The following is a 23,505-nucleotide window of genomic DNA, read 5'->3' as shown; positions in this document are numbered from 1 at the left end:
GTGTGCTGCAGAATTAAATTTCATTTTACAGCTCTACCAACCAACGGTGTAAAAACTGGAATCTGTCCCCATGGCTCCTTGTGAAGGATTTTTCCTGCAACATTAAAGAGAAACAAAAAAACAACCAAACCCAACAACAGTGAAATTTTGTAACTGTGGCATTAATAGGACCCCTGTTGAAGCCTAATTTCAAAAATTCACATTCTCCAAGGCATTTAATACCAGGTTTTTATTTCTGTACCATTCTTTTTAATAACAGCGACTAATTAAAACATCTGTAAAATGCTGACAGTTTTAATTTTATGTAAAATTTGAAAAAGAAAAAAAAAAAACAGGGTCTTTTCTAATGAGAAGAAAGATCTCAACTGCAGTTATTGTTAAAGAACAGTGATATTTTAATTTAAAAATCACTTCTAAATGTGCTAAATCTCTAAATTAGAGCAGAATCATACTCAGTGAAACCACTACAGGCTGACTAAGTCTTTGAGGTTTGGTTATTTCAGTATTTCCAGTGTGGATTCTTTTTTGTATTATTTTTTTTTCTGTCAGTGTAGCTTACTCAGCAGAAGAACATGACACTTCCCAGACAGGGCTTTCCATCAGCTATTTCTTGAAAACTGAAAATAAACGAGCTCCCTGCCATGCTCCCTGTCTCATTCAGGAGATTTTCTCTCTCACCTGCTGGTATCTGCTGTCCATACTCACATCTTTCTGGAAAAAAAAACAACAAGCACAGGAAAGGGGTTTTGCTGTAACTGTGCTGCCCTTCCACAGCTCGAGGGGAAGGAGCTCGTGGAGAGGCTTCTGACACCACGCATGCACTGATCCTGGGACCTCAATTTTTGAAGCAAAGGAGTAAAGGAAATCATGCAAAACAGATGGTTTCTTCCAAATATTCCCTTCCTCATAGCAGATGCTCTAGGATATGTTCCACTGCCTCTGGGAAATTCTCACAGGTTAAGTAAGGAGCTGGATTGATTTTGCCTTCATCTCCTTGTCGGTATTTACCTGCAAGAAATTAACAAAAAGATGCATTTACCAAGTTCCCTTTGAGTATCTTTTTTTTTTTTTTTTTCCCTAAGAATTACAGCTTCCTCAGATCAGTTACAACCAGACATGAGAGGAGGAAGCCCATCTCAGGTTCTCCTCCAACAAACCTCATCAAAGGAGGGGATTGAGTCCACCATCAGCAAGTTTGCAGATGACAGAAAGTTGGGGGGAAGTGTGGATCAGCTGGAAGGCAGGAGGGCTCTGCAGAGGGACCTGGAGAGACTGGAGAGTTGGGCTGATCCCAAGGGGATGAGGTTCAAGATTCCAAGGGCCAGGTCCTGCACTTTGGCCACAACAACCCCATGGGGAGCTCCAGGCTGGGCACAGAGTGGTTGGAGAGCAGCCAGACAGAGAGGGACCTGGGAGTCTGGATTGCCAGGAAGCTGAACATGAGCCAGCAGTGTGCCCAGGTGGCCAAGAAGGCCAATGGCATCCTGGGCTGGCTCAGGAAGAGCGTGGCCAGCAGGTCCAGGGAAGGGATTCTGCCCCTGTGCTCAGCCCTGGGGAGGCCACAGCTTGAGTCCTGTGTCCAGTTCTGGGCCCCTCAGCTCAGGAAGTTGAGGAAGGAGCTTGAGGTGCTGGAGCAGGTGCAGAGAAGAGCAAGGAGGCTGGGAAGGGATCCAGCAGAATTCCTGGGAGGAAGGAAGGGCTGAGGGAGCTGGGGGTGTTGAGGCTGGAGAAGAGGAGGCTCAGGGGAGACCTCATCACTCTCTGCAACTCCCTGAAAGGAGGTTGGAGCCAGGGGGGGGTTGGGCTCTTTTCCCAGGCAACTCTCAGCAAGACAAGAGGGCACAAAGGGTCTCAAGTTGTGCCAGGGGAGGTTTAGGTTGGAGCTGAGAAAGAATTTCTTTCTGGAGAGGGTGATCAGCCCTTGGAATGGGCTGCCCAGGGAAGTAGTGGATTCTCCGTGTCTGGAGCTCTTTCAAAAGAGCCTGGATGTGGCACTGAGTGCCATGGGCTGGGAACCACGGGGGGAGTGGATCAAGGGTTGGACTTGATGATCTCTGAGGTCCCTTCCAACCCAGCCAATTCTATGATTCTATGAAAGATTCCTCCAGGGGTGACTTTAGCTCAGGATTATGCACTGGTTTCACTCTGCTGATACTCACATTTTAGGTTCTTGAAATATTGCCATATTATTGATAAGATGATAAGGTTATCATCTTCCCTTCTGGCTTCTATGAGGAAGAGTAAGATTATTTGCTTTCATTCTGAACACATTATGTGGCAAGAGCAAAAGAGCTCAAAAAGAGCTCACTCAGGGCATGGTACCAGGACTATCATTCACATGGATAAAATCTCTCAGTCTCATGAAGTTCCACTTCTGTCTGATGCAAAATGACTTTTATAATGATCAGCTTAATTACTAAGGAATGCCACCAGAGTTCCTGAGTGGTGAGGGGAGGAGAGGACCTTTCCACAAGGGGGTGTAGAGATAAGAAAATGGGCAATGGTTTTCAACGGGAAAAAAGGGAGACTCAGGTTAGATGTAAAAAAGAAATTGTTGAATGTGAGGGTGCTGAGCCCCTGTGCCAGGTTTCCCAGAGAAGCTGTGGCTGCCCCATCCCTGGCAGTGTCTCAGGTCAGGCTGGATGGGGCTTGGAGCAACCTGGGCTGGTGGGAGGTGTCCCTGACCATGGAAAGGGATTGGGAATGGATCAGCTTTGAGGTCCCTTCCAACCTAAACTATTCCATGATTCTCTTGCTTCCAGTTACAGGTGCTGAAATGTAATGTAACACAATAGTAATGATTATTTAGATGCAGACTACTATGTCTTTCACTCTAACAAAGCAAGGGTGCTTTTTGCATGGTGTCTGAGTATCAATCCCTTAATTAACTGGTGAAGTATCAGATCATCTCATGCTTCCTGGTGAGGAATCTTAACCCAGAGGTGAAGCATGGGGAGGTAGTATGGACTGAGCAACAGAATCACAGAATTGTTTTGGTTGGAGAACATCTTTAAGATCATCAACTCCAATAATTAACCCAGCACTGCCAAAGCCACCAACATGTCCCTCAGCACCACATCTCCAGGGCTTGGAAATCCCTCCAGGAATGATGGGGACTCCAGCCCTGCCCTGGGCAGCCTGGGCCAGGACCCAATAACACTTTTGGTAAGAAATTGTTCCCCAGCTCCAACCTAAACCTCCCCTAAAGGCTCAGTGTAGGGTTAGGAGATGCCACCTGTCCCCATGGGGGTCCTGAGCTTGCTGGGCCACCCTGAGCTCTGCAGCCTCTGCACTTGGCTCTGGAGTGGCTCTGAGCACAGTTCCACTTGGAGGGATCTCATCAGGCTCTGCAGAGAGTCACACAATCCTTGGGCTTGGAAAAAAACCTTGGAGAGCATCAACTCCAACCCTTAACCCAGCACTGCCAAGGCCACCACTGCCCCATGGCCCTCAGCACCACATCTCCAGGCCTTGGAAATCCCTCCAGGAATGATGGGGACTCCAGCCCTGCCCTGGGCAGCCTGGGCCAGGCCCTGACAACCCTTGCCAGGGAGAAATTCTTCCCAAGCTCCAATCTAAACCTCCCCTAAACTGTTCTGTAATTCTGTGATCAGAGGTTACACTGCTATGGCTGTTTTTATTAATCTAAGGTCTCAGAATAACAGTCCTGGTTTTTTATTTATTTTTAAGCTTGGGATTTTAGAGAGAGAGAAAAAAAAAATCACTCAGGTAAGATGCCCTCAGCTGCATCACCCTGCTATGAGTTCAGGTCTGTGTTTGAGCCCCCTTGTTGAATATTAAATAAAATATAAATAAATATAACAACTATAACCTAAGGCTTGACAGGCTGCCACACTGCAAGCAAGGAAATGTTTCTGCTGAATTCACCCCAAAATGTGTAAATTGGAGACCAGGACTCAGAGCAAACCTTGGCTTCAGGCATGGTGGTTGCCAGTGCCGAGGGCCAGATCCTGGAATGTGCAACTGTGTCCCAAAATGACACCTCCATCAGGTACTCACCAGTCCTTACCAAAATCCCACGCATGCCCACGTTCTGGGCACCACCAACATCATCCCTGCAGTCCTGGGACAGAAGAGGAGATGAGCTCGTTAGGTGGGCACAAACACAATTTCTTAAATGAGGTTTTTTTGTGGTGTTCTCAGCTATGCACACCACTAACCCACTGCTTCAAAGATGGAATCAGATCCTTTAAGAGGATTTATTTCCCACGTGCTTTTTTTTTTTGCAACTGAAGGAAGAGAACCCACCCCGTGGACATCCACCCAGGTTTGATGGTTCAGTTTTCACCCCCTGTGTCATCCCAGTGCTTTTAGGGAAGTTTTGGGTCCCCACATACATCACCAATCATGACAGCATCCTCTGGGCCACAGCCAATGCCTCGCAGAGCTTCTAGGAAAAAAGTTTTCTCTGGCTTCCCCACCACTGTTGCTTTGGTGTCCGTGGCATATTCCAGCCCAGTCACAAAAGGTCCAGGCCCCAGACACAAACCATCTTTTTTCTTGAAATATCTGGCTTTATGTATAGCTATAAGAGGAGCACCGTCCAAAATCAACCTAAGAATGAAGGAAGAAAGTACAAAAAAAAATGTATTAAACCCCACCCCAAATATCCTATGGAGCCAGGCTGAGGGAATTGGGTTGTTGAGGCTGGAGAAGAGAAGGCTGCAGGGAGACCTTGGAGCACCTTCCAGTGCCTGAAGGGGCTCCAGGAAAGCTGGGGAGGGACTTGGGACAAGGGCAGGGAGGGATGGGATGAGGGGGAATGGCTTGAAAATTAAAAGAGTGGAGATTTAGGTGAGATATTAGGAGGAAATTCTTTGGTGTGAGGCTCAAAAGGATTCATAAACCCACTTTTACCCAAGGGTTCAAATCAAGCTCACATCCCAGCCTGGAGAAGAGGAGGCTCCCAGGTGAGCTCAGAGCAACCTTCCAATATCTGAAGGGGCTCCAAGAAAGCTGGGGGAGGGCTTTGGACATGTAGGGGTAGGGAGAGGAGAAGGGAAATGGGTTAAAACTTGGAGAGAAAGGGGAGATTGAGGTTGGAGATGAGGAAGAAATTGTTGAATGTGAGGGTGCTGAGCCCCTGTGCCAGGTTTCCCAGAGAAGCTGTGGCTGCCCCATCCCTGGCAGTGTCTCAGGTCAGGTCGGATGGGGCTTGGAGCAACCTGGGCTGGTGGGAGGTGTCCCTGCCCATGGAAAGGGCTTGGGAATGGAGGAGCTTTGAGGTCCCTTCCAACCCAAACTTGTTTGGGATTCTAGGATTTACAGCTGAAGGTCTGAACTGGCTTTGTTTAAGTTGACAGCACTGACTTTGATGAAGCCCAGATTACCACACAAGTTAGCACTCATTTAGAGAGGTAAATAAAGTTCCTTCCTTTTCCTCAGAAACAGCTAACAAATCCCCCAAATAAGGAATTTATTCTCTTTAGGACTGCAACAGGTAACTATTTTCCAATCCTGTCTATAGCTCTCGTGCAAACAGCTCCATTCCTCTAAGAAGCCCCACGTTTCACCAAGGCAAACCTCCCAAAGTTGGGACCCATCTGATTTTGCAAATTATTTTAAAAATGCACATGGCATTACTTTTAAAATGCTCTGACCACAGGCAGTGACTGGAGGTTGCAGTTCGATGCAACCTTACGCTGCAGCCCAGCAGCTCTGGGGGCTGTTGGTATAATTCAATTTATAATTGAACATTGGAGGAACTAAAACAACAAGTTGCAGGAAAAGGGACAAAAGGTATTTGGTGCACTCATGTCCCATCAAATTTCCACAGTGTGTCTCCTAGAAACAAAGCTGGATTTGGGCTCTTTGCTGCTGACAGCCAAAAATTCCAAGTGGAAGATGGTTCAAAGCAACAAGTCAGCAGATTTATGAGCACAAGAGTTACAGTGTCGTGATGCACAGTGCTCTGAGGTTGGGAACTGCTCCCTGCCCCTCAGCTGAGATCCAACCATCTTCCACGGGCTCATTCCTGCCTGTGGGGTTCCACAAGCACCATCTCAGCTGACCTGTCAAAAACCTGCACAGCACCTGGGACTGTGGGGCAAAACTTGAGGAAGTAGATGAGAATCATAGAATCACAGAATGGGCTGGGTTGGAAGGGACCTCAGAGATCATCGAGTCCAACCCTTGATCCACTCCCCCCGTGGTTCCCAGCCCATGGCACTCAGTGCCACATCCAGGCTCTTTGGAAATAGCTCCAGACACAGAGAATCCACTACTTCCCTGGGCAGCCCATTCCAATGTCTGATCACCCTCTCCAGAAAGAAATTCTTTCTCAGCTCCAACCTAAACCTCCCCTGGCACAACTTGAGACCCTTTGTGCCCTCTTGTCTTGCTGAGAGTTGCCTGGGAAAAGAGCCCAACCCCCCCCTGGCTCCAACCTCCTTTCAGGGAGTTGGAGAGAGTGATGAGGTCTCCCCTGAGCCTCCTCTTCTCCAGCCTCAACACCCCCAGCTCCCTCAGCCCTTCCTTCCTCACAGGAATTCTGCTGGATCCCTTCCCAGCCTCCTTGCTCTTCTCTGCACCTGCTCCAGCACCTCAATCTCCTTCCTCAACTTCCTGAGGGGCCCAGAACTGGACACAGGACTCAAGGTGTGGCCTCCCCAGGGCTGAGCACAGGGGCAGAATCCCTTCCCTGGACCTGCTGGCCACGCTCTTCCTCAGCCAGCCCAGGATGCCATTGGCCTTCTTGGCCCCCTGGGCACACTGCTGGCTCATGATCAGCTTCCTGGCAATCCAGACTCCCAGGTCCCTCTCTGTCTGGCTGCTCTCCAGCCACTCTGTGCCCAGCCTGGAGTTCCCCATGGGCTTCTTGTGGCCAAAGTGCAGGACCTGGCACTTGAAATGTTGAACCTCATCCCGTTGGAATCAGCCCAACTCTCCAGTCTCTCCAGGTCCCTCTGCAGAGCCCTCCTGCCTTCCAGCTGATCCACACTCCCCCCCAGCCTGGTGTCATCCGTGAGCTCACCAAACTGCTGTAGCTCCCCAAATCTCCATCAGCACCTCCTGAAACCTCACTACTTGGTCACCCCTGTCTGCCTGGTAAAACCCTGGGCAGCAAAGTAACTGCAGTCCTCTCCCAGCCTCAGTGTTGGTGCAACAAAACCCAAACTCCCAAAGAGGAGGTGTAGAAGTTGAGTTGACAACTGCCAGGCGGTCCCTGTTCCATCTCACAGCACCTCCCTCAGGTACTGAAGCAGCTCCAGTCTGCAACACCACAAGGTGGGAATGGAACTGGGAAAGCTGGGAGGTGGAAGGGAAACTTTGAATTTATTTGCCCCTTAGCTCTGGCTGATTTAAAAAAAGAGAAATAAAAAAAAAGGCTTTAAGAGAACAAACAAACTCTTGGCTTGCCCCTTCACTGCCTTTCTGGAGCTCTGCTGCAGCTCTGCCACAGGTGAGCTGTATCCTCCTTGGAGGATGTTTGCTGCTTCCAACCTGGGTACTCTGAGCAGTACATAAATGATAATATTTCATTTCACTTACTTATCCCAAAACACTTCTGTTGAATCAATGCCTTCCAAAGCAAGCTCAGCCAGAGGAGGGCTGGCATGTGTTATCTGTGAGCAGCCAGACACATTCACAGTGGGAGGATGCCTCTAGGATACAGAAAAATTTAATTTGAACAGCAGCACCACAGCCACTTGCATCCCACAGTTTGCAGGGAAGATCTCACCTGAGAGAATTCTTGAATTCTTTTCAACGTGGCATGAAAATCCCACATATACAAGAAAAAAAAAAATAAAAAAAGAGAAAAATTTAGTCTCAGCCATTTCAAATGGTGCCTAGAGAATGGCCTGACTTTTGTGGAGTTCATTTTGGGAATCATATTGGGTTAGATTTACCCAACTTAATGCTGGATATCAAGTGAGGGGTTGCCTACCAGATAATTAGTCAGCCTGGGCTCTTCACAGTCAGAGAAAAGGAGAAAAAACACTTCTAGGACACAGTTCAACTGTCCTATTTTAAGCATTACTAGGGGAAAAATGTGTGATGCTTTACAAGTACCTCCTCTCTCCCCCAGGAGCCCAGGACACCAGCTCAGATGCAGACACCAATGCTCTGAATATCTGCATTTATTCAGATTCACCTGGCACTTTTGCTCTGAGCAATCCCACGTGAGTGAATTATTTGAGCAGTAAAGGATAAGGAATATGGACAGAGCATCAAAATGTGGCCAGCAGTTAATAATTCCATGAGACCAAACAAAAATTGACACCAGCAAAACATTTTATCCTTCACAGAGGGAAAAACCCAGAACAAGAAGGGGAGATGTTAAAGATCACAGAGCCCATCCTGGGGTCTCTGCAACACAGGATCAGGAAAACACCAGGAAAATCCAGGAAAGATTCACAGGGGGATGAAATCTTCCTGCAGGCAGACAAGCAGCTGGGAATGTGTCTGCACCAGGCAGGGTGATCAGAGAGCTCTGGGTAAGAGATGCTTCATGCTGCACCCTGAATATGTTTCTTGTGGGCACATAGAATCATAGAACTGGCTGGGTTGGAAGGGACCTCAGAGCTCATCAAGTACAACCCTTGATCCACTCCCCCCGTGGTTCCCAGCCCATGGCACTCAGTGCCACATCCAGGCTCTTTTGAAAGAGCTCCAGACACGGAGAATCCACTACTTCCCTGGGCAGCCCATTCCAAGGGCTGATCACCCTCTCCAGAAAGAAATTCTTTCTCAGCTCCAACCTAAACCTCCCCTGGCACAACTTGAGACCCTTTGTGCCCTCTTGTCTTGCTGAGAGTTGCCTGGGAAAAGAGCCCAACCCCCCCCTGGCTCCAGCCTCCTTTCAGGGAGTTGTAGAGAGTGATGAGGTCTCCCCTGAGCCTCCTCTTCTCCAGCCTCAACACCCCCAGCTCCCTCAGCCTCTCCTCATAGGGTCTGTGCTCGAGTCCCTTCACCAGCCCAGTTGCCTCCTTTGGACCTGCTCCAGCACCTCAATCTCCTTCCTGAACTTCCTGAGGGGCCCAGAACTGGACACAGGACTCAAGCTGTGGCCTCCCCAGGGCTGAGCACAGGGGCAGAATCCCTTCCCTGGACCTGCTGGCCACGCTGTTCTGGATACAGGCCAGGATGCCATTGGCCTTCTTGGCCACCTGGGCACACTGCTGCCTCCTCTTCAGCTTCCTGGCAAGCCAGACTCCCAGCTTCCTTTCTGTCTGGCTGCTCTCCAGCCACTCTGTCCCCAGCCTGTAGCGCTGCATGGGGTTGTTGTGGCCAACAACCAACATGGACTGCACAGCACTTGGTTTGGCCTTCAGCACCTTCCCTGCTTTCTCTTGCTTTGTGTTTAATGCAAAAAACCCAAATCTAGCCTGGGACAACTTCACCCACCTCCAGAGGGACAGTTCTGCAGGGTTTCTTCTGTGGAATAAAGTTGGTTTTTTTTTCCCTAGTGCCCTCAGGGACACTGCATGTGATGACTTTGGGTCCCCTGAGTGTCCTGGTCCCCATCCTGAGGCAGCTAATGACAAGCATTTGATGGCCAATGTATTAATGACAGAAATATCAATAAATAAAATGATGTAAGCACTGGAATACACAAGGGGTTAAATTTATGCAGTTGTGAAATAAGAGGCCACTCCTGAGTGGGCTGTAAAACTCTGAAATCAATGCCACTGGCATTGTGCACCCCTGAGGTTGCCAGAGAGTCGGTTTGGGTCAGTACCTGTCCTAATGACACTGAGGTGGCACACAGAAAAGGGCACCTTTGGCTTCCCTACTACAAGGAGCTCTATCAGAGCAATAACTGATACACTCACTTTGGATTTAGTGGTTATAAAGACAGGTAAAGGTGCTGGAGATGAGTGTTTTTCAGATTCCAAGGGGAAAAATGTTGTGGTGTAGCCATCATCCCATGAGCCAAGAGTGGAAAGGGCTCAGAGAGCAACCAGGGAAACCAAGTGGAGGCAGGGGAGGGTGGGATGTTCCACTCACTTCTCTCTGTGCATTTCACAGCAGACAAAAGGTGTCTCACCAGGGCTGCAAGCTCTTGTTCAAGGCTCTTCAAGGTCTTTTTCAAGTTAAAATCCAGAGGGCTGTGCTGAGCTAGGACTGGAGAGAAGGATGCATGGCTACACACCTCTGCACTCACTATTGCCTCGTTGCTTGTGGACAGTCACAGACGAATTTTACCTGACTTAACCCCTTAATCAACACACAAAACAAAGATCTTTAGAAATAAGACAGACCAGATCAGATCCATAGTTCATGTATTCCTTCATATTATGCTGGCCACTCCTGAACATGAGATGCTTCAGAAGATACTGCCAGAAGTCCTGCATAAGGAATAATTTGCCTTGAATACTGGATTTCCTTCTCTTAGAGTAATATTTTATCTCTGAATGATAAGGTCTGAATGCAGGAGCCATCTCCTGAATACTTCACAATACCCTTGTTTTTCTGTGTTCCCTCTTGTAACATTCCTGAACTTTCTCACCTCAACACCAACTCTGCCTGTACACCTATACTTTATTTATATGTGAAAACCAGAGCTGGACTGCCTGGAGTCCATCGTTAAGGCCCTAAATCCTAGAATCCCTAACTAGTTTGGGTTGGAAGGGAGCTTAAAGCTCATCCATTCCCAAGCCCTTTCCATGGGCAGGGACACCTCCCACCAGCCCAGGTTGCTCCAAGCCCCATCCAACCTGACCTGAGACACTGCCAGGGATGGGGCAGCCACAGCTTCTCTGGGAAACCTGGCACAGGGGCTCAGCACCCTCACATTCAAGAATCTATTTCCAATGTCCAACCTCAATCATCCTCAGGGATGGAGCAGCCAAAAAAATTCTGGGCAGCCTCTTCCAGGGTCTCAGCACCCTCACAACAAGAATTTCTTCCTAATCTCTAACCTAAATCTCAACCTCTCCCAGTTTGAAACCATTCACCTCATCCCATCCCTCCCTGCCCTTGTCCCAAGTCCCTCCCCAGCTTTCCTGGAGCCCTTCAGGCACTGGAAGGTGCTCTAAGCTCTCCCTGCAGCCTTCTCTTCTCCAGCCTGAACAATCCTAATTACCTCAGCCTGACACCACAGGATATTTGGGGGGTAGTTTAATACATTTTTAATTTTTTAAATATATTTTGCTCCATACAGGTTGCTCCAAGCCCCACCCAACCTGACCTGAGACACTGCCAGGGATGGGGCAGCCACAGCTTCTCTGGGAAACCTGGCACAGGGGCTCAGCACCCTCACATTCAACAATTTCCTCCTAAGATCTCATCTCAATCTCCCCTCTTTTAAATTTAAAGCCATTCCCCCTCATCCCATCCCTCCCTGCCCTTGTCCCAAGTCCCTCCCCAGCTTTCCTGGAGCCCCTTCAGGCACTGGAAGGTGCTCTAAGCTCTCCCTGCAGCCTTCTCTTCTCCAGCCTCAACAACCCCAATTCTCTCAGCCTGGCTCATGTTGTCTTCCCTGTGGTAGCACCTGGAAGGTCCAAGCCCTCATTCTCTCTCAGGCACAGAGACACCATCATCACACTCCATAATGGTGATTTTGCTCCCAGTTTCATCTCCCCCTACCAGAAGCATTTCCTCACCTGTGCAGAGGTACAGAGCCCAACACAAAAAGCCCCCACCCAAAAATCCCTGAGGAGGAGCTGACTTACTGAAAGGCTTTGTTCATCATCTCATAGTGAAAGTGCTCAGGGGCCAATCCAACCACCACTGCATTGGGGTCATCAGTGGCTATCCCTGGAAAACCAAACCATGACTCTGAGAGAAGAGAATTTTCCCCCTGCTTAGCAGCACACAGTCAACAAGTGCAATGCACCACTGGACATCAAAACCCAGGTTTTTCTGACTCAGACACATCACCCGGGCCAGTTTTATGGCTTCTAGAAATAAGGAAAAGGTGTTGATTTATCCACACTCTGCTGTTCTTCACTGTGCACACAAAGCTGCATTTTGACAGCCCTGACAGCAGTGATCCTCTCACTGCCCCCACCAAAACACAGCAGACCACACAAATCACTTTTTCAATTTATCAACTTCTTGTTATCTGAGATAATCTCTACTTACATTAATCTGCAAGACAGTAAAAAAAAAAAAAAAAGAAGACAAGTGAATTCCATCCAGATTGCCTATTTCCCCTGCTCACAGAAAACTCCATTTTGGGGTAAATTTTGGCCTCTTGTTCTACGTGTCAGCCTGGCTGTGATGGTTCAGATGGTGTTACAGCATGACCTAACATTTGTTACATTATTTTGGGTTCTTCTGAAAAGCCAATTTTTGTTTAGTCTCCTCCAGAACAGCTTGCACCTCCTTTGTCCTCCTGAACAGAACAGAACCAGCAAGAGCAGCAGAAATACCAGACAGGGAGTTTAAATATCAGCTGCCCTTGCTGGGGTTGTTCTGCCCTCACACAGTGTATCCTCTGCACCTTTACTGGGAGAATTCCAGCTCCTGGGTCTCCTGTGAGACCACAGCCTGCTGGCTGCTGTCTCCTGCTCCATGTCCTTCAGTTGGCACAATGCAGGCTCAAGAGATGCTGTGTGGATTTGGGACACCACTCAAAAGCATCTGGGTCCTTTAGCAAACAATGGATCACAGTCCTCCATCTCTGACCAACTTTAAAGACAGGTTTGCTAAGAACAGTCTGGTAGCAGTGTAATGGGTGGGATGCTGCTGGATCTTTGGGTGGTGATTTTCCCTTTCTTCCTCTCTGTGGACAGGAAATTCCCCCTGGGTCAATAAGGTGCCCTTGTGGCCAAGAGGTATCCTAAGGTCCATCAGGAAAAGTGTGTCCAGCAGATCCAGGTTCTCCTCCCCCTCTGCTCTGCCCTGGGGAGACCACACCTGGGATACTGGCTCCAGTTTTGGGCTTCCCAGTTCAAGAGAGACAGGGATCTACTGGAGAGAGTCCAAGGGAGAGCTATGGGTATGATGAAGGGACCTGAGCATCTCTGCTGGGCAGAAAGAGTGAGAGCCCTGGAGAAAAGAAGGCTGAGAGGGGATCTCTGAATGTCCATCAATATCTGAGGGGTGGGGGGCAAGAGGAAGGGGCCAATCTCTGTTCAGTGGTGCCCAGGAACAGGACAAGGAATAATGGGGTGAAGGTAGAACATGGGAAGTTCCAGCTCACCATGAGGAGAAACTTCTTTCCTGTGAGGGTGAGGGAGCCCTGGCCCAGGCTGCCCAGAGAGGTTGTGGAGTCTCCTGCTCTGGAGGCTTCCAAACCCCCCTGGATCTGTTCCTGGGGGATCCTGCTGTGACAGGGGGGTTGGACTGGATCATCTCCAGGGGTCCCTTCCAACCCCTAACATTTTATGCTTCTCTTTTCTCTCTCTTTGCAGGATTAGGTAAACAACTATGGCTTTCTGTTTGTGTCACTGCACCTGATGTTGTGTTATCTTTACTTTGTCCTGCTGGGATCCAACAAGAATCTCCACATTTCCATCCTTTGGACCATGACAAGGAGCCACAAATAGGAATCTGAAGCTTCCTCCATTGTACTTCAGTGTTTCAAGAGCAGTGGTGAGTATGTGCCAAACTGCTTGCAGCAAAAAGGAACAGAACAATGCAGTCCCAAAGACACAGATAAGGTCACCAATATACTCTGCTGGTATCACTGATTTTACCATTTTACAGCAGAAACAGCTACTGTAGAACTGAGGGAAAGATCCCCAAAACAGGCAGATTAAATGGATTTAAATATCTCCCATTGGAATAGCTGCTGTCTTGGCTGTTTCTGACCCAAGAAAGCCTTCCCAAGAAGGGAACACAAATACAGAATACTGATGGCGGTGTTATTTCTCTGAAGTTCATCATCAGTTCACAAAGAAAGGGGCAGGGAGCAGCAACATTTTTGCTGCCTTGCCTTTAAATAAAAGACTGAATAAACAATATATGGTTTTCAACTCTGAATGTGTTAAAAATGTATCTTCAGTTCTCTTGAAACAACAGTTTGGTTAAACCTGTCCCAGCTTCAGACACCTGCCAGGCATGTCTGAGTTAGGATATATTTCCTTCTATTCCCCTTGTTGTTGAGGGAGGGAAATGGGAACATCTGGGATGTAAAGCAAGTTTTAACCAGGGCTTTAGAGATGTCAGGGTGATGAACACTCTGTCCCCAGGTAAGGAGTCAAAGTACATGGAGTGAGATCTAGATAGCAGATCCAAGATAAGTGACTATAACTACCTGGAGATTCCACATTTAATAACAGGACAGAAGGAGCATCCTGTGTGTGCCCACACACTGGCTTTTCAGCTCTCTGCAAGCAAAATCTGTACACAATAGCTGAGGGACACCTGATTTCCAATAAACTGACACAGCCTTGCTACAAAACAAATCAGCACTGGTAGGTACAATACATCTCCAATGACCTAGTGATGAGAACTATTAATTTTGCAATGGAAATGAATTTAAAAATATTGATTTTTATCCAAATCCCTGACTACCTCAAGGCTTTGGTTGCTGTTTCCACTACTCCTCAAGAAGCTATGACTTCAGACTGCTTCCACAGTAATTTAAAAAGAAGAAAAGACCTTCCTGACTCAGGAAAGTTCCACATTTTGGGCTTCCTAATGGCTAGCAGTACACAAACAGCAGCCTTTCCACAAAAGGGACAGCACTGTGTCTCCTTAGCTGCTCAGTAACATTCCTCACAGCTTCCTGACCATCTCACCTGTGAAGTCAGGCAGGGCCTTATCATCCACCAGGAGGAGAGGCCGCACATGCTTTTGCTCCAGAAGATTTCTGGCTGCTGTCAGAGAGGTGAAGATCTCATTTTCAGCAATGTCAAACCCCAGTCTGGTCAACCTCTCCAGCAGGTCCCTCTTGCACTCCTTGGTGGTGTTTGTCACGAAACGAACGGTGACGGGAGCGCTGCGCAGCCTGGAGGGTGAAGGAAAAAAAACCCACAGTGAGCCAGAGTGTCCTTCAGTTTGTGTCTCTCTGAGAGTGAAAAAGGACCCTCTGTGTGAAATTATTAAAAAAACTGTACCCAGGGGACTCGTGTCTCATGGGAATCACCAAGTTGAGAACTTCTGAGGACTGATGGGACATGTGAAGCAGATGCTCGCAGCCACAGGGACAAAAATTTTCTCCTGCTTGGCTTCTACCAAGAAATGTCAGGAGGAAAGTGGTGATTCCAAACTTCATAGCAGTAACAGACACACTGACAGAATCATGGAATTATTTGGTTTGAAAAGACCTTTAAGATCACCCAGTCCAACCCTTAGCCCCAGCACTGCCAAGGTCACCACTGCCCCGTGTCCCTCAGCACCACATCTCCAGGGCTTTGAAAGCTCCCACTTTTCCCTTACTCCTGCCTCAGTTTGAAATGAACTCTGTGAAGTGTCCCACAAGCTTCATTTTTGCCACAGCCAGGCACAAGTGACAATGTTCTTCGTGGTCTGAAGTGACTACTGGAGTAGTCCCTGACAAGGGGAAACTTTTTCCATCTTCCCTGTTACTGAAAAACCTGAGGCCCTGCCAGGGTTGACATATTTCACCTTGTTCAGAGCTGAACCACAGAACCATTAAGGCTGGAAAAGACCTCTCAGATCTTCAAGTCCAACTGAACCCAACACCACCATGCCAGCTAAACAATATCCTCAAGAGCCATGTCCACGAGTTTTTTTCAAATCCCTCCAGGAATGATGGGGACTCCAGCCCTGCCCTGGGCAGCCTGGGCCAGGCCCTGACAACCCTTGCCAGGGAGAAATTCTTCCCAAGCTCCAATCTAAACCTCCAGCTCAATTCCTCTTCTCCCATCCCTTCTTCCTTGGGAGCAGAGCCCGACCCCCCCTGGCTCCAACCTCCTCTCAGGGGCTTGCAGAGAGCCACAAGGTCTCCCCTCAGCCTCCTTTGCTCCAGGATCAACACCCCCAGCTCCCTCAGCTGCTCCTGGGCAGACTTCTGCTCCAGACCCTTCCCCAGCTCCCTTGCCCTTCTCTGGACACACTCCAACCCCTCAATGTCCTTCTTGTCCTCAGGAGCCCAGAACTGACCCCAGGATTCCAGGTGCAGCCTCACAGGGGGACAATCCCTGCCCTGCTCCTGTTGGCCACATCAGTGCTGACACAAGCTAGGATTCTTCTTGGCCACCTGGGCACACCCTGGCTCCTGTTCAGCTGAATCAACCAACACCCCCAGCTCCTTTCCCTCTGGGCACTTCCCAGCCCCAAGCCTGGAGCATTGCCTGGGGTTGGGGTCACCCAAGTGCAGGACCCAACACTTGGTCTTGTTGAACCTCATACAATTGTCCCCATCCCATCAATTCAGCCTGTCCAGCTCCCTCTGCAGCCTCCCTGCCCTCAGGCAGAACAAGACTCCCACCCAATTTGGTGTCACCTGCAAAGTGACTGAGGGTGCACTTGATCCCCTCACCCATTAGTGACATGGATCACTGACTGTGACCAGCAGTAACAGGTTTGAAAAGCCTTTTAATTCAAACTGGACAATAAACAAACAAGCCCAGTGTCGTGGATCAGCAGCATCCTGAACCAAAATAAAGAAACAGAAGAAACTTGTTACTAAATTAATACACTGCACTCCATGTCCTGGGTGAATTTTACAGCAGCTGGGGTTTATTAAGAGCTGCAGGATGCTCTCAGAGCCCCTGCCACCTGGGTGACAATTTTATGTCTGCTCTTGCAGCCATTTATCCCTTTCCTGAGGAGCACCAACATCCCATAAAACCACATTATAGCCCTACACTGACAGTACGAGCTACCAAACAATCAAATAATTTTAAGTGACAATTTCAATAGTGCTCCCTTTAATTATTCCCCCACCATCTCTTTCCCTCTTTGTTGCTATAGAAACAACCACTGGCATCAGGACTGCATGGAGAACATCAGAATAAAGTTGGTCAACCCTGCACCTGACACTTCTTTCTCTTTTTTGTCAGATACACTGACTCTTCCCAAGTGTGAGTGTGGAAAAAAAGCCCCTTGGTTGCTAATAAAAAGAAATTTTTTACTCTTTTTTTTTCCCTATGGACCTGAATGCTGAGAAGTAACACTAAAAATGGAATCTATACACTTGTTCCCTAAGCAAGCTGCGTGCCAAGCAACCTGGCACAAGTTCTCCCTGCAGCACGAAACACCAGCCAGAGAAAGTCCAGTGAAGAGATCAGTAATGAATGAGCACCCGACACGTTAGTTTTACTTCCCTGCAATATTGCACCTTTAGGAGATTATAATTTTCACAGAATTATTTGTGAAAATAAACGCCAAGTTTCCTAACCCTTCTCTCAACTTTTCCTCTGAGAAACAGCCTAGTTTTATAAAAACTTAAGCAGCCAACACAACTCCAGGAAAAATGTCTCATCCTTAATTTAACCCTGTTCCTCCACCTTGATTAATTCTTACTGTCCCAGCACCTTAAGGTGTCCTCCCTCACTCACCATGATGGTGTTCATCACTTTCTCTTTTAATTCATCCACTCCAAGATGTCTTCTCCAGGAAAAGTCTGTCATAACACAGTACAAAGATCCCTGGAGTTGCATAGCCTATTTTGCCACTGACTCAGACAGATTAAGTAATTTTATTATGCCTTGGTTTCTTTAGGCACCTTCCATTAGAAGAGAAAGTGGTACTTAACTGTTCTGCTTATTAATATATTTGAATTCCCACAAAAGTTGGGCTGTACTACCAGATGTTTCTCAAACTTAAAAGTGGCTGAGGCTGTTTACCAAGCAGAAACTTTAAATATCATAAAGCAAAGCCTTGGCTGAAAGACGAAGTGAGATGAGAACTTTGCAATGGATGCCTTGCTCACCAGGCCAAAGGATTCTGTTATTCCACTGCAGGGCACCACAGGCCTAAGGGCTCAGACATAAAATCAGGTGCCTGTAATTAAAAGCACTGAGGAAAAGCTGAGCTGAAATAGCTTAGGTGTAGATGGGCTAATTCACAGAATCATGGAATGGTTTGGGATGGAAGGGACCTCAAAGCTCATCCATTCCCAAGCCCTTTCTTTCCATGGGCAGGGACACCTCCCACCAGCCCAGGTTGCTCCAAGCCCCATCCAACCTGACCTGAGACACTGCCAGTGATGGGGCAGCCACAGCTTCTCTGGGAAACCTGGCACAGGGGCTCAGCACCCTCAAATTCAACAATTTCTTCCTCTTTCATCTTGAAACTGTTGTCCCTCATCCCATCCCTCCCTGCCCTTGTCCCAAGTCCCTCCCCAGCTTTCCTGGAGCCCCTTCAGGCACTGGAAGCTGCTCCAAGGTTTCCCTGCAGCCTTTTCCAGGCTGAACAATCCCAATTCCCTCAGCCTGGCTCCATAGGATATTTGGGGTGGGGTTTAATACATTTTTTTTTGTACTTTCTTCCTTCATTCTTAGGTTGATTTTGGACGGTGCTCCTCTTATAGCTATACATAAAGCCAGATATTTCAAGAAAAAAGATGGTTTGTGTCTGGGGCCTGGACCTTTTGTGACTGGGCTGGAATATGCCACGGACACCAAAGCAACAGTGGTGGGGAAGCCAGAGAAAACTTTTTTCCTAGAAGCTCTGCGAGGCATTGGCTGTGGCCCAGAGGATGCTGTCATGATTGGTGATGTATGTGGGGACCCAAAACTTCCCTAAAAGCACTGGGATGACACAGGGGGTGAAAACTGAACCATCAAATTTCTTCTTCATGTTTACCCTAGTTCAGGTGAATTTCACCATTTTCCATTTTGGTTGAGGCTACCATCCCATTTGAGTTAGAAAAACTCTGAATATTGTCCATTTTTATCTAGAAAAGACACAGGGACCAACTTAGGAGAACTGCCAGGGGACTGGGTGATAGATGACAACACTTCCAACACCTGGTTCCTCTGTGTATTAACACAGCTGTAAATAAAAACAGAACTTCACCAGGCATTTGCTTACCCACAAAAGCTTAAAAAAGCAGAAGCTTCAGGCCTGTTTACTCATCAAAGCCTCTTTGTGGAACTAGGATTGCCAAAACTTATCCAGAGGACAGGGAAAAAGGTCGCTTGCCTTTTAAGAGCTTCCTGTGAGCCCGGCACAGCTGAGTCTTCAACGTGAAGTGTGCCATTGAGATCCACCAAGACTGCTTTCAGCACACGCCGAGCTGCCATCCTGCCTTCCCCAGGGAAATGGCAAATAAATGGAACAACAACAAAAATAAACTGGTTAGCAGACAATGGATAATAAAAATAAGGAACTCAGTTAAGCGCCTCATTTGTGCCAAGCCCGGTATTACTCAGAACATTACTCGCAGTGCTTAATGGGCCCCTTCAGACAGAGAGATAAAAGGCAGTGTTTTTTAAAAAAAAAAAAAATTAAAAAAAAAAAAATGCATAATTGATGGGGTGGTATTTTCCCCAAGACTCTAGATATGGAAATCAGGTGCTGTTTGTTTTTTTTTAAGCGCCTTTATTTGTGCGCGTCAAAGAAAAAAAACAATAATTCTCTAAATGAGGGAGCCTGTGAGGAAGAGGATCATTAGGTTTGGGATTGCTGGTTCAAGGCCTCAGCAAGCACATTTGGGCAAGTCCCACCAACACAAAAAAAAAAAAGTGAAAATTCAATTTCAAGCAAAAATAAATACAGTAACACGAAGCACTGACCCAGCGCTCTGACTAAAATGCTTCAAATGCTCTGTAAAAAAAAAAGTGAGTATTGTTATTTTTGAAAGTGAGGTTTTGCCTGTGAGGTAACTCAGGTGTCCCCTCACTCCTAGGTGTGTGGGTTTAGTCTAGAAGTTCTCAGGCACTAAGGCTACTCAAAGAGTCACTGCCTCCTCTTGCAAAGGCAACAGTCACACAGTTTTTCTACAGCGAGGTTCTGCATCCCCCAGACAGGTCCAGGACCTCGGTGCAAAACAGAAGCCAGGACTCAAAAGGCACTGCAGAAGAAAACAGTGAGGTTATGTGCAAGTCAGCTGGCTAGAAAGCTCTCTTGAGAAACAAGTATTTCTCCTATGTCTGCTGCAAGTGGTGGTTTTTTGCTCCAGAAGAAAATCTGGCGAGTTTTTTCTTCGCAGGTGCCCAATAAAGAAGTTTTTTTTTTTCCATCCATCTGATCTGTCACCACTAGCAAGTCATCCCTGGTTTAGTTGAGCTGTTTGGGTGACAGACTGAACACATAACACAGGGGCACTTTTAAAAAAAAAAAACAGAACAGTCACCACCACTCCTAGATCCTGCCTTAATAAATATGAATTTCTCTCGGGAAAAGTTTTGCATAAAAGTCCATCAGTGATCAGGTGAACTCCATGTCTGAGGCACAAGACAGATGCTCAGGGATTCCACTTTCATTATTCCTACAATAAGAAAGAAATCCCAACCTTCTAGTATGGCTGTGGGTACATAGGCCAAGGTTAAGTTCCTATGAGACAGAGCTGGCAGCAAAATTCCTAAAGGAGCTTCATCAGCTGCATGGGAAAAGAAGGCACCAGGTTCCTAAGACACCAGGTTTCTAAGACACCTCTGAATAAAATACTGTAGACCAAGTCTATGAGCAGAATGGATCCTGCAAAGGAACATTATCCCCATGGCAAAAAAAAAACCCAACCCACCAAACAACCTCTCTTCCCCCAGGCATTTCAACACTGGGAATTTGGAGTGCAGAGAGAGATGAAAAAGGGGGACTGGAGAAGGTGCTGTTGTATAAATTCTCTAGCAAAACAACTGCACCGTGTGGGTAGCACAGCTAAGGACAGAGACAGAATATCCTAGTTTAGCAGAAATAAGATGGGTTTTTTTCATTATTATTATTATTATTATTATTATTCCTGTTTTACCCTCAATTTACATTGGGTCTCCTACTCATTTACCCTGGCAGCATGGAAGTTATTTGCAGAACCAGTTTTTTTATTTTTTCCCCATCATAGCCTAATTTTAAACTTAAAGCTCACAGCCTGGCAAGTCCTAAAAAACCTGCAGCACCTCAGTTTTCACCCTGGCAGCCCAACACCTCAGAGGAACCTCCCCTCTGAGCTGGCATTACAGCAAAACGATGAAGCCATATAATGATTCAGGCTCATCAGGACAGGAGGGACCAATCCCTCATGGGTCTCTCCCACTCTAAGGGGCACTGACCCCTTAGAAAGTGGAAGGCTTGGAATCACAGGATGACACAGAGTCCCAAAATGGTTGGAAGGGACCCCTGAGGATCATCTGGGTCCAACCTGGCTCTACAGCCAGGATCCCTGAGACCTGGTTTGAGAGGAATACATCCAGCTGGGTCATGAGTATCTCCAAAGATGAACTCTTCACAACTTCCCTGGGCAATCCATTCCTGTGCTGTGTCACCCTCGGACCGAAGAAGTATTTTCTCCTATTTTAACTTAAATCTCACCCCTCAGCTTGTGTCCAGGGCACTGACAGCCACCGAGGGACCCCCTTCTCCATGGCAGAACCATCAACTCCCGCCTCCTTGTTCCCTCACACCCAGATCCCACCACCACTGAGCCACCAGCCAAAGCCAGGCCTTGTCCTCGGGTGACACCACAACCCGGGCAGCGAACCAGCAGCCCCTGAAAGCACCGAGGATCCCCGGGACAACGCGGCAGAGAAGCCCCGGCTTGGGTCGGGCTGCGCTGAGGGGAGCGCGGCACAAGCCCACCCGGCTCCCCCAGGAGGGGGGATGGGAGGAGGCTGCCACTGCCCCCTGAGGAGCAGCCCCACCGAGTCCCTCCCTGCTCGCCCCCAGAACCCCGGGGCGGTTCCCCTGACCCATAACGCCCTCAAGGATCCATGCTTTTCCCTCACCTTGCCATAGGAGTAAGGATATATGGATACCCCACCCCCCCCCGGTGAGATGGTACCGCCTCTTCCCGCCGCTTAACAGCGGGCAGGTCCATTCTCAGGAGGGGGAACTCTCGCCGCGCTCCCTTCTCCCGTGCCCAGATGGTTCCGCCCGCCATTCTACTCCAGGAGAAAGCGGGCGGGACCACTCGGACGAGAGGGGAGAACACCGAGGGAGAGAGAACACCCACACCACACCCCCCAGTGCTTCCCGGGACCAACCTACCTCCCGCCACCTCCTCTGCGGACTGCTCACTGCCCCGCAGGGCCCTCACCGAGACGGTACCGCCCAAAACCAGCGTCGGTACCGCCCAAACTTAGCGTCGGTACTGCCCAAATTTAGCGTTGGTACCACCCAAACCCAGCGTCGGTGCCGGCCAACGCAGCGCCGGTGCCCGCCTTCTGCCGGCACGGTAGCCATGGCGGCAGCCAAGCCGGGAAGGGAGGAGGCGTTGAGCCCTCAAGGGTCGGTGTGTGTCCCCGTCCCTGTCCCCCCCCACGCTGGGGCTCCGGTAGTGTCCGTCAGGCAGCGCGGGGGGCAGCCCGCGGGGCCCTGAGGGGCAGAGGGCGGGAAGCGGCGGCGGCCGTTGGGGTGAGGAGAGGGGAGGGAGCGCAGCTCTGAGGGGATCTGAGGGGGGGGAGCAGCTGCCCCGGCTTCAGGAAAGGGTTTTGGAAGTCGGCTGAGGAATCGTCGTCGAAGATACTTGAGAGGGGAAAAATAAAATAAAAAATAAAAATAGTTTTCTCGTAAATGTGCCTTGCTTCGCGGGCAAGGGCGGGTGGTGACTGTGGGTAGGGGTTTGGGGTGGGGTTGTAGGCGCTGACAAAGGGGATGGGAGGAAATGATTGATGGAATTGGGTGGGAAAGACCTTTGGAACCTCACTGCTGGGCAAACCGTGTCCCTGAGCACCACATCTGCACGGCTTCTGAGCACCTATGTGCTGCATGCCCTCCCCATCTGTGTTAAAATCATTCTGTGAACTCCATATCTATGTTTATATCACTCTATAAACTCCATATTTGTTTGTATCACTCTATGAACTTCATACCTGTGTCTATGTTACTCTATAATAACACAGAAGTGCAAAAATAAAATAGGTTTACACAGGTGAAGTTGGCAGCCCAGGGAAATGGTGGAGTCACCATCCCTGAAGATACTTAAAAATAAACCCATGTAGATGAGGGACTTCAGGGCATGTTTTAGTGGGCATATGCATAGATATTCACAAATTATTATATAATTTTAATAAATTTAATAAATATTATATAATTTTAAAATTTTTCTTAGCGGGCTGTGCGTCGGCTGTTGGACGTGCTGATCTTCAGAGGTCTTTTCCAAATGTTCTGTGGTGGCATCAGGATGGAGTTGGAGTGATTTGCACAGGGATCAGGGAACAGAATGAGCAGAGTTGAGTCCCAAGGTTCAGAATGAATCCCTTTGCTTTCTAAACTCTCCTCAGAGAGGAGTCCAGATGCAGCTGGGACCCGGACTCCTAGACCCAGACTTGATCAAAGTTTCATGACTAAAAGGGTTTAGCTGGAGGGATTTCAGTCTAGGGCTTTAACACCTAATTATGGGCTGGTGTGATTTGGAACAGCAGCAATCTGAGGTTGACTGACACCATCATAACAAGTAACAAAATTAGGGTATGGGGTTTCCTAGGAATATACTAAATTGCAGACTTACAGATATTGGGGGTAAGCCTTTGTTAAAATGTTAATAAATTTTGATACCTAGTGGTCTTTGAACCACTGGAG

At 48.2% G+C, this 23,505-nt stretch overlaps 1 protein-coding gene across 8 annotated transcripts; it reads right to left on the bottom strand.

Moving 5' to 3' along the window:
• Positions 1-214: 214 nt before the first annotated feature.
• Positions 215-22,021, bottom strand: HDHD2 (haloacid dehalogenase like hydrolase domain containing 2). Of its 8 annotated transcripts, none has more exons than XM_030467873.1 (7): positions 21,973-22,021; positions 18,973-19,078; positions 14,658-14,866; positions 11,640-11,724; positions 4,359-4,575; positions 4,021-4,084; positions 215-1,008 (listed from the first exon to the last, which is right to left on the bottom strand). In XM_030467873.1, the coding sequence occupies exons 2-7, from the start codon at positions 19,071-19,073 to the stop codon at positions 905-907; spliced, it is 780 nt and encodes a 259-aa protein (XP_030323733.1). In that variant the 5' UTR covers positions 19,074-19,078; positions 21,973-22,021; the 3' UTR covers positions 215-904. The 8 variants fall into 8 exon arrangements, with proteins under 8 accessions (XP_030323733.1, XP_030323736.1, XP_030323730.1 ...); XM_030467876.1 differs by having other exon boundaries at positions 18,973-19,074; positions 21,973-22,008; XM_030467870.1 differs by lacking the exon at positions 21,973-22,021 and adding an exon at positions 21,711-21,832 and having other exon boundaries at positions 18,973-19,074.
• Between the last annotated feature and the right edge of the window lie 1,484 nt (positions 22,022-23,505).

Source organism: Calypte anna, chromosome Z, assembly GCF_003957555.1.
Source record: "Calypte anna isolate BGI_N300 chromosome Z, bCalAnn1_v1.p, whole genome shotgun sequence".
NCBI classification, from domain to species: Eukaryota; Metazoa; Chordata; class Aves; order Apodiformes; family Trochilidae; genus Calypte; species Calypte anna.
This window is presented reverse-complemented; position numbering and strand designations above follow the sequence as displayed.

What these genes read in the sequence shown, in the direction of transcription:
- HDHD2 (XM_030467870.1), bottom strand. Translation starts at nt 21,802, where the DNA reads ATGGACCTGCCCGCTGTTAAGCGGCGGGAAGAGGCGGTACCATCTCAC. An exon ending in ATCCTTACTCCTATGGCAAG is followed by an intron (nt 19,075 to 21,710) that starts GTGAGGGAAAAG and finishes TGGGGAAGGCAG; the next exon opens with GATGGCAGCTCGGCGTGTGC. An exon ending in TGGGATTTTGGTAAGGACTG is followed by an intron (nt 1,009 to 4,020) that starts GTGAGTACCTGA and finishes AATTTCTTGCAG; the next exon opens with GTAAATACCGACAAGGAGAT.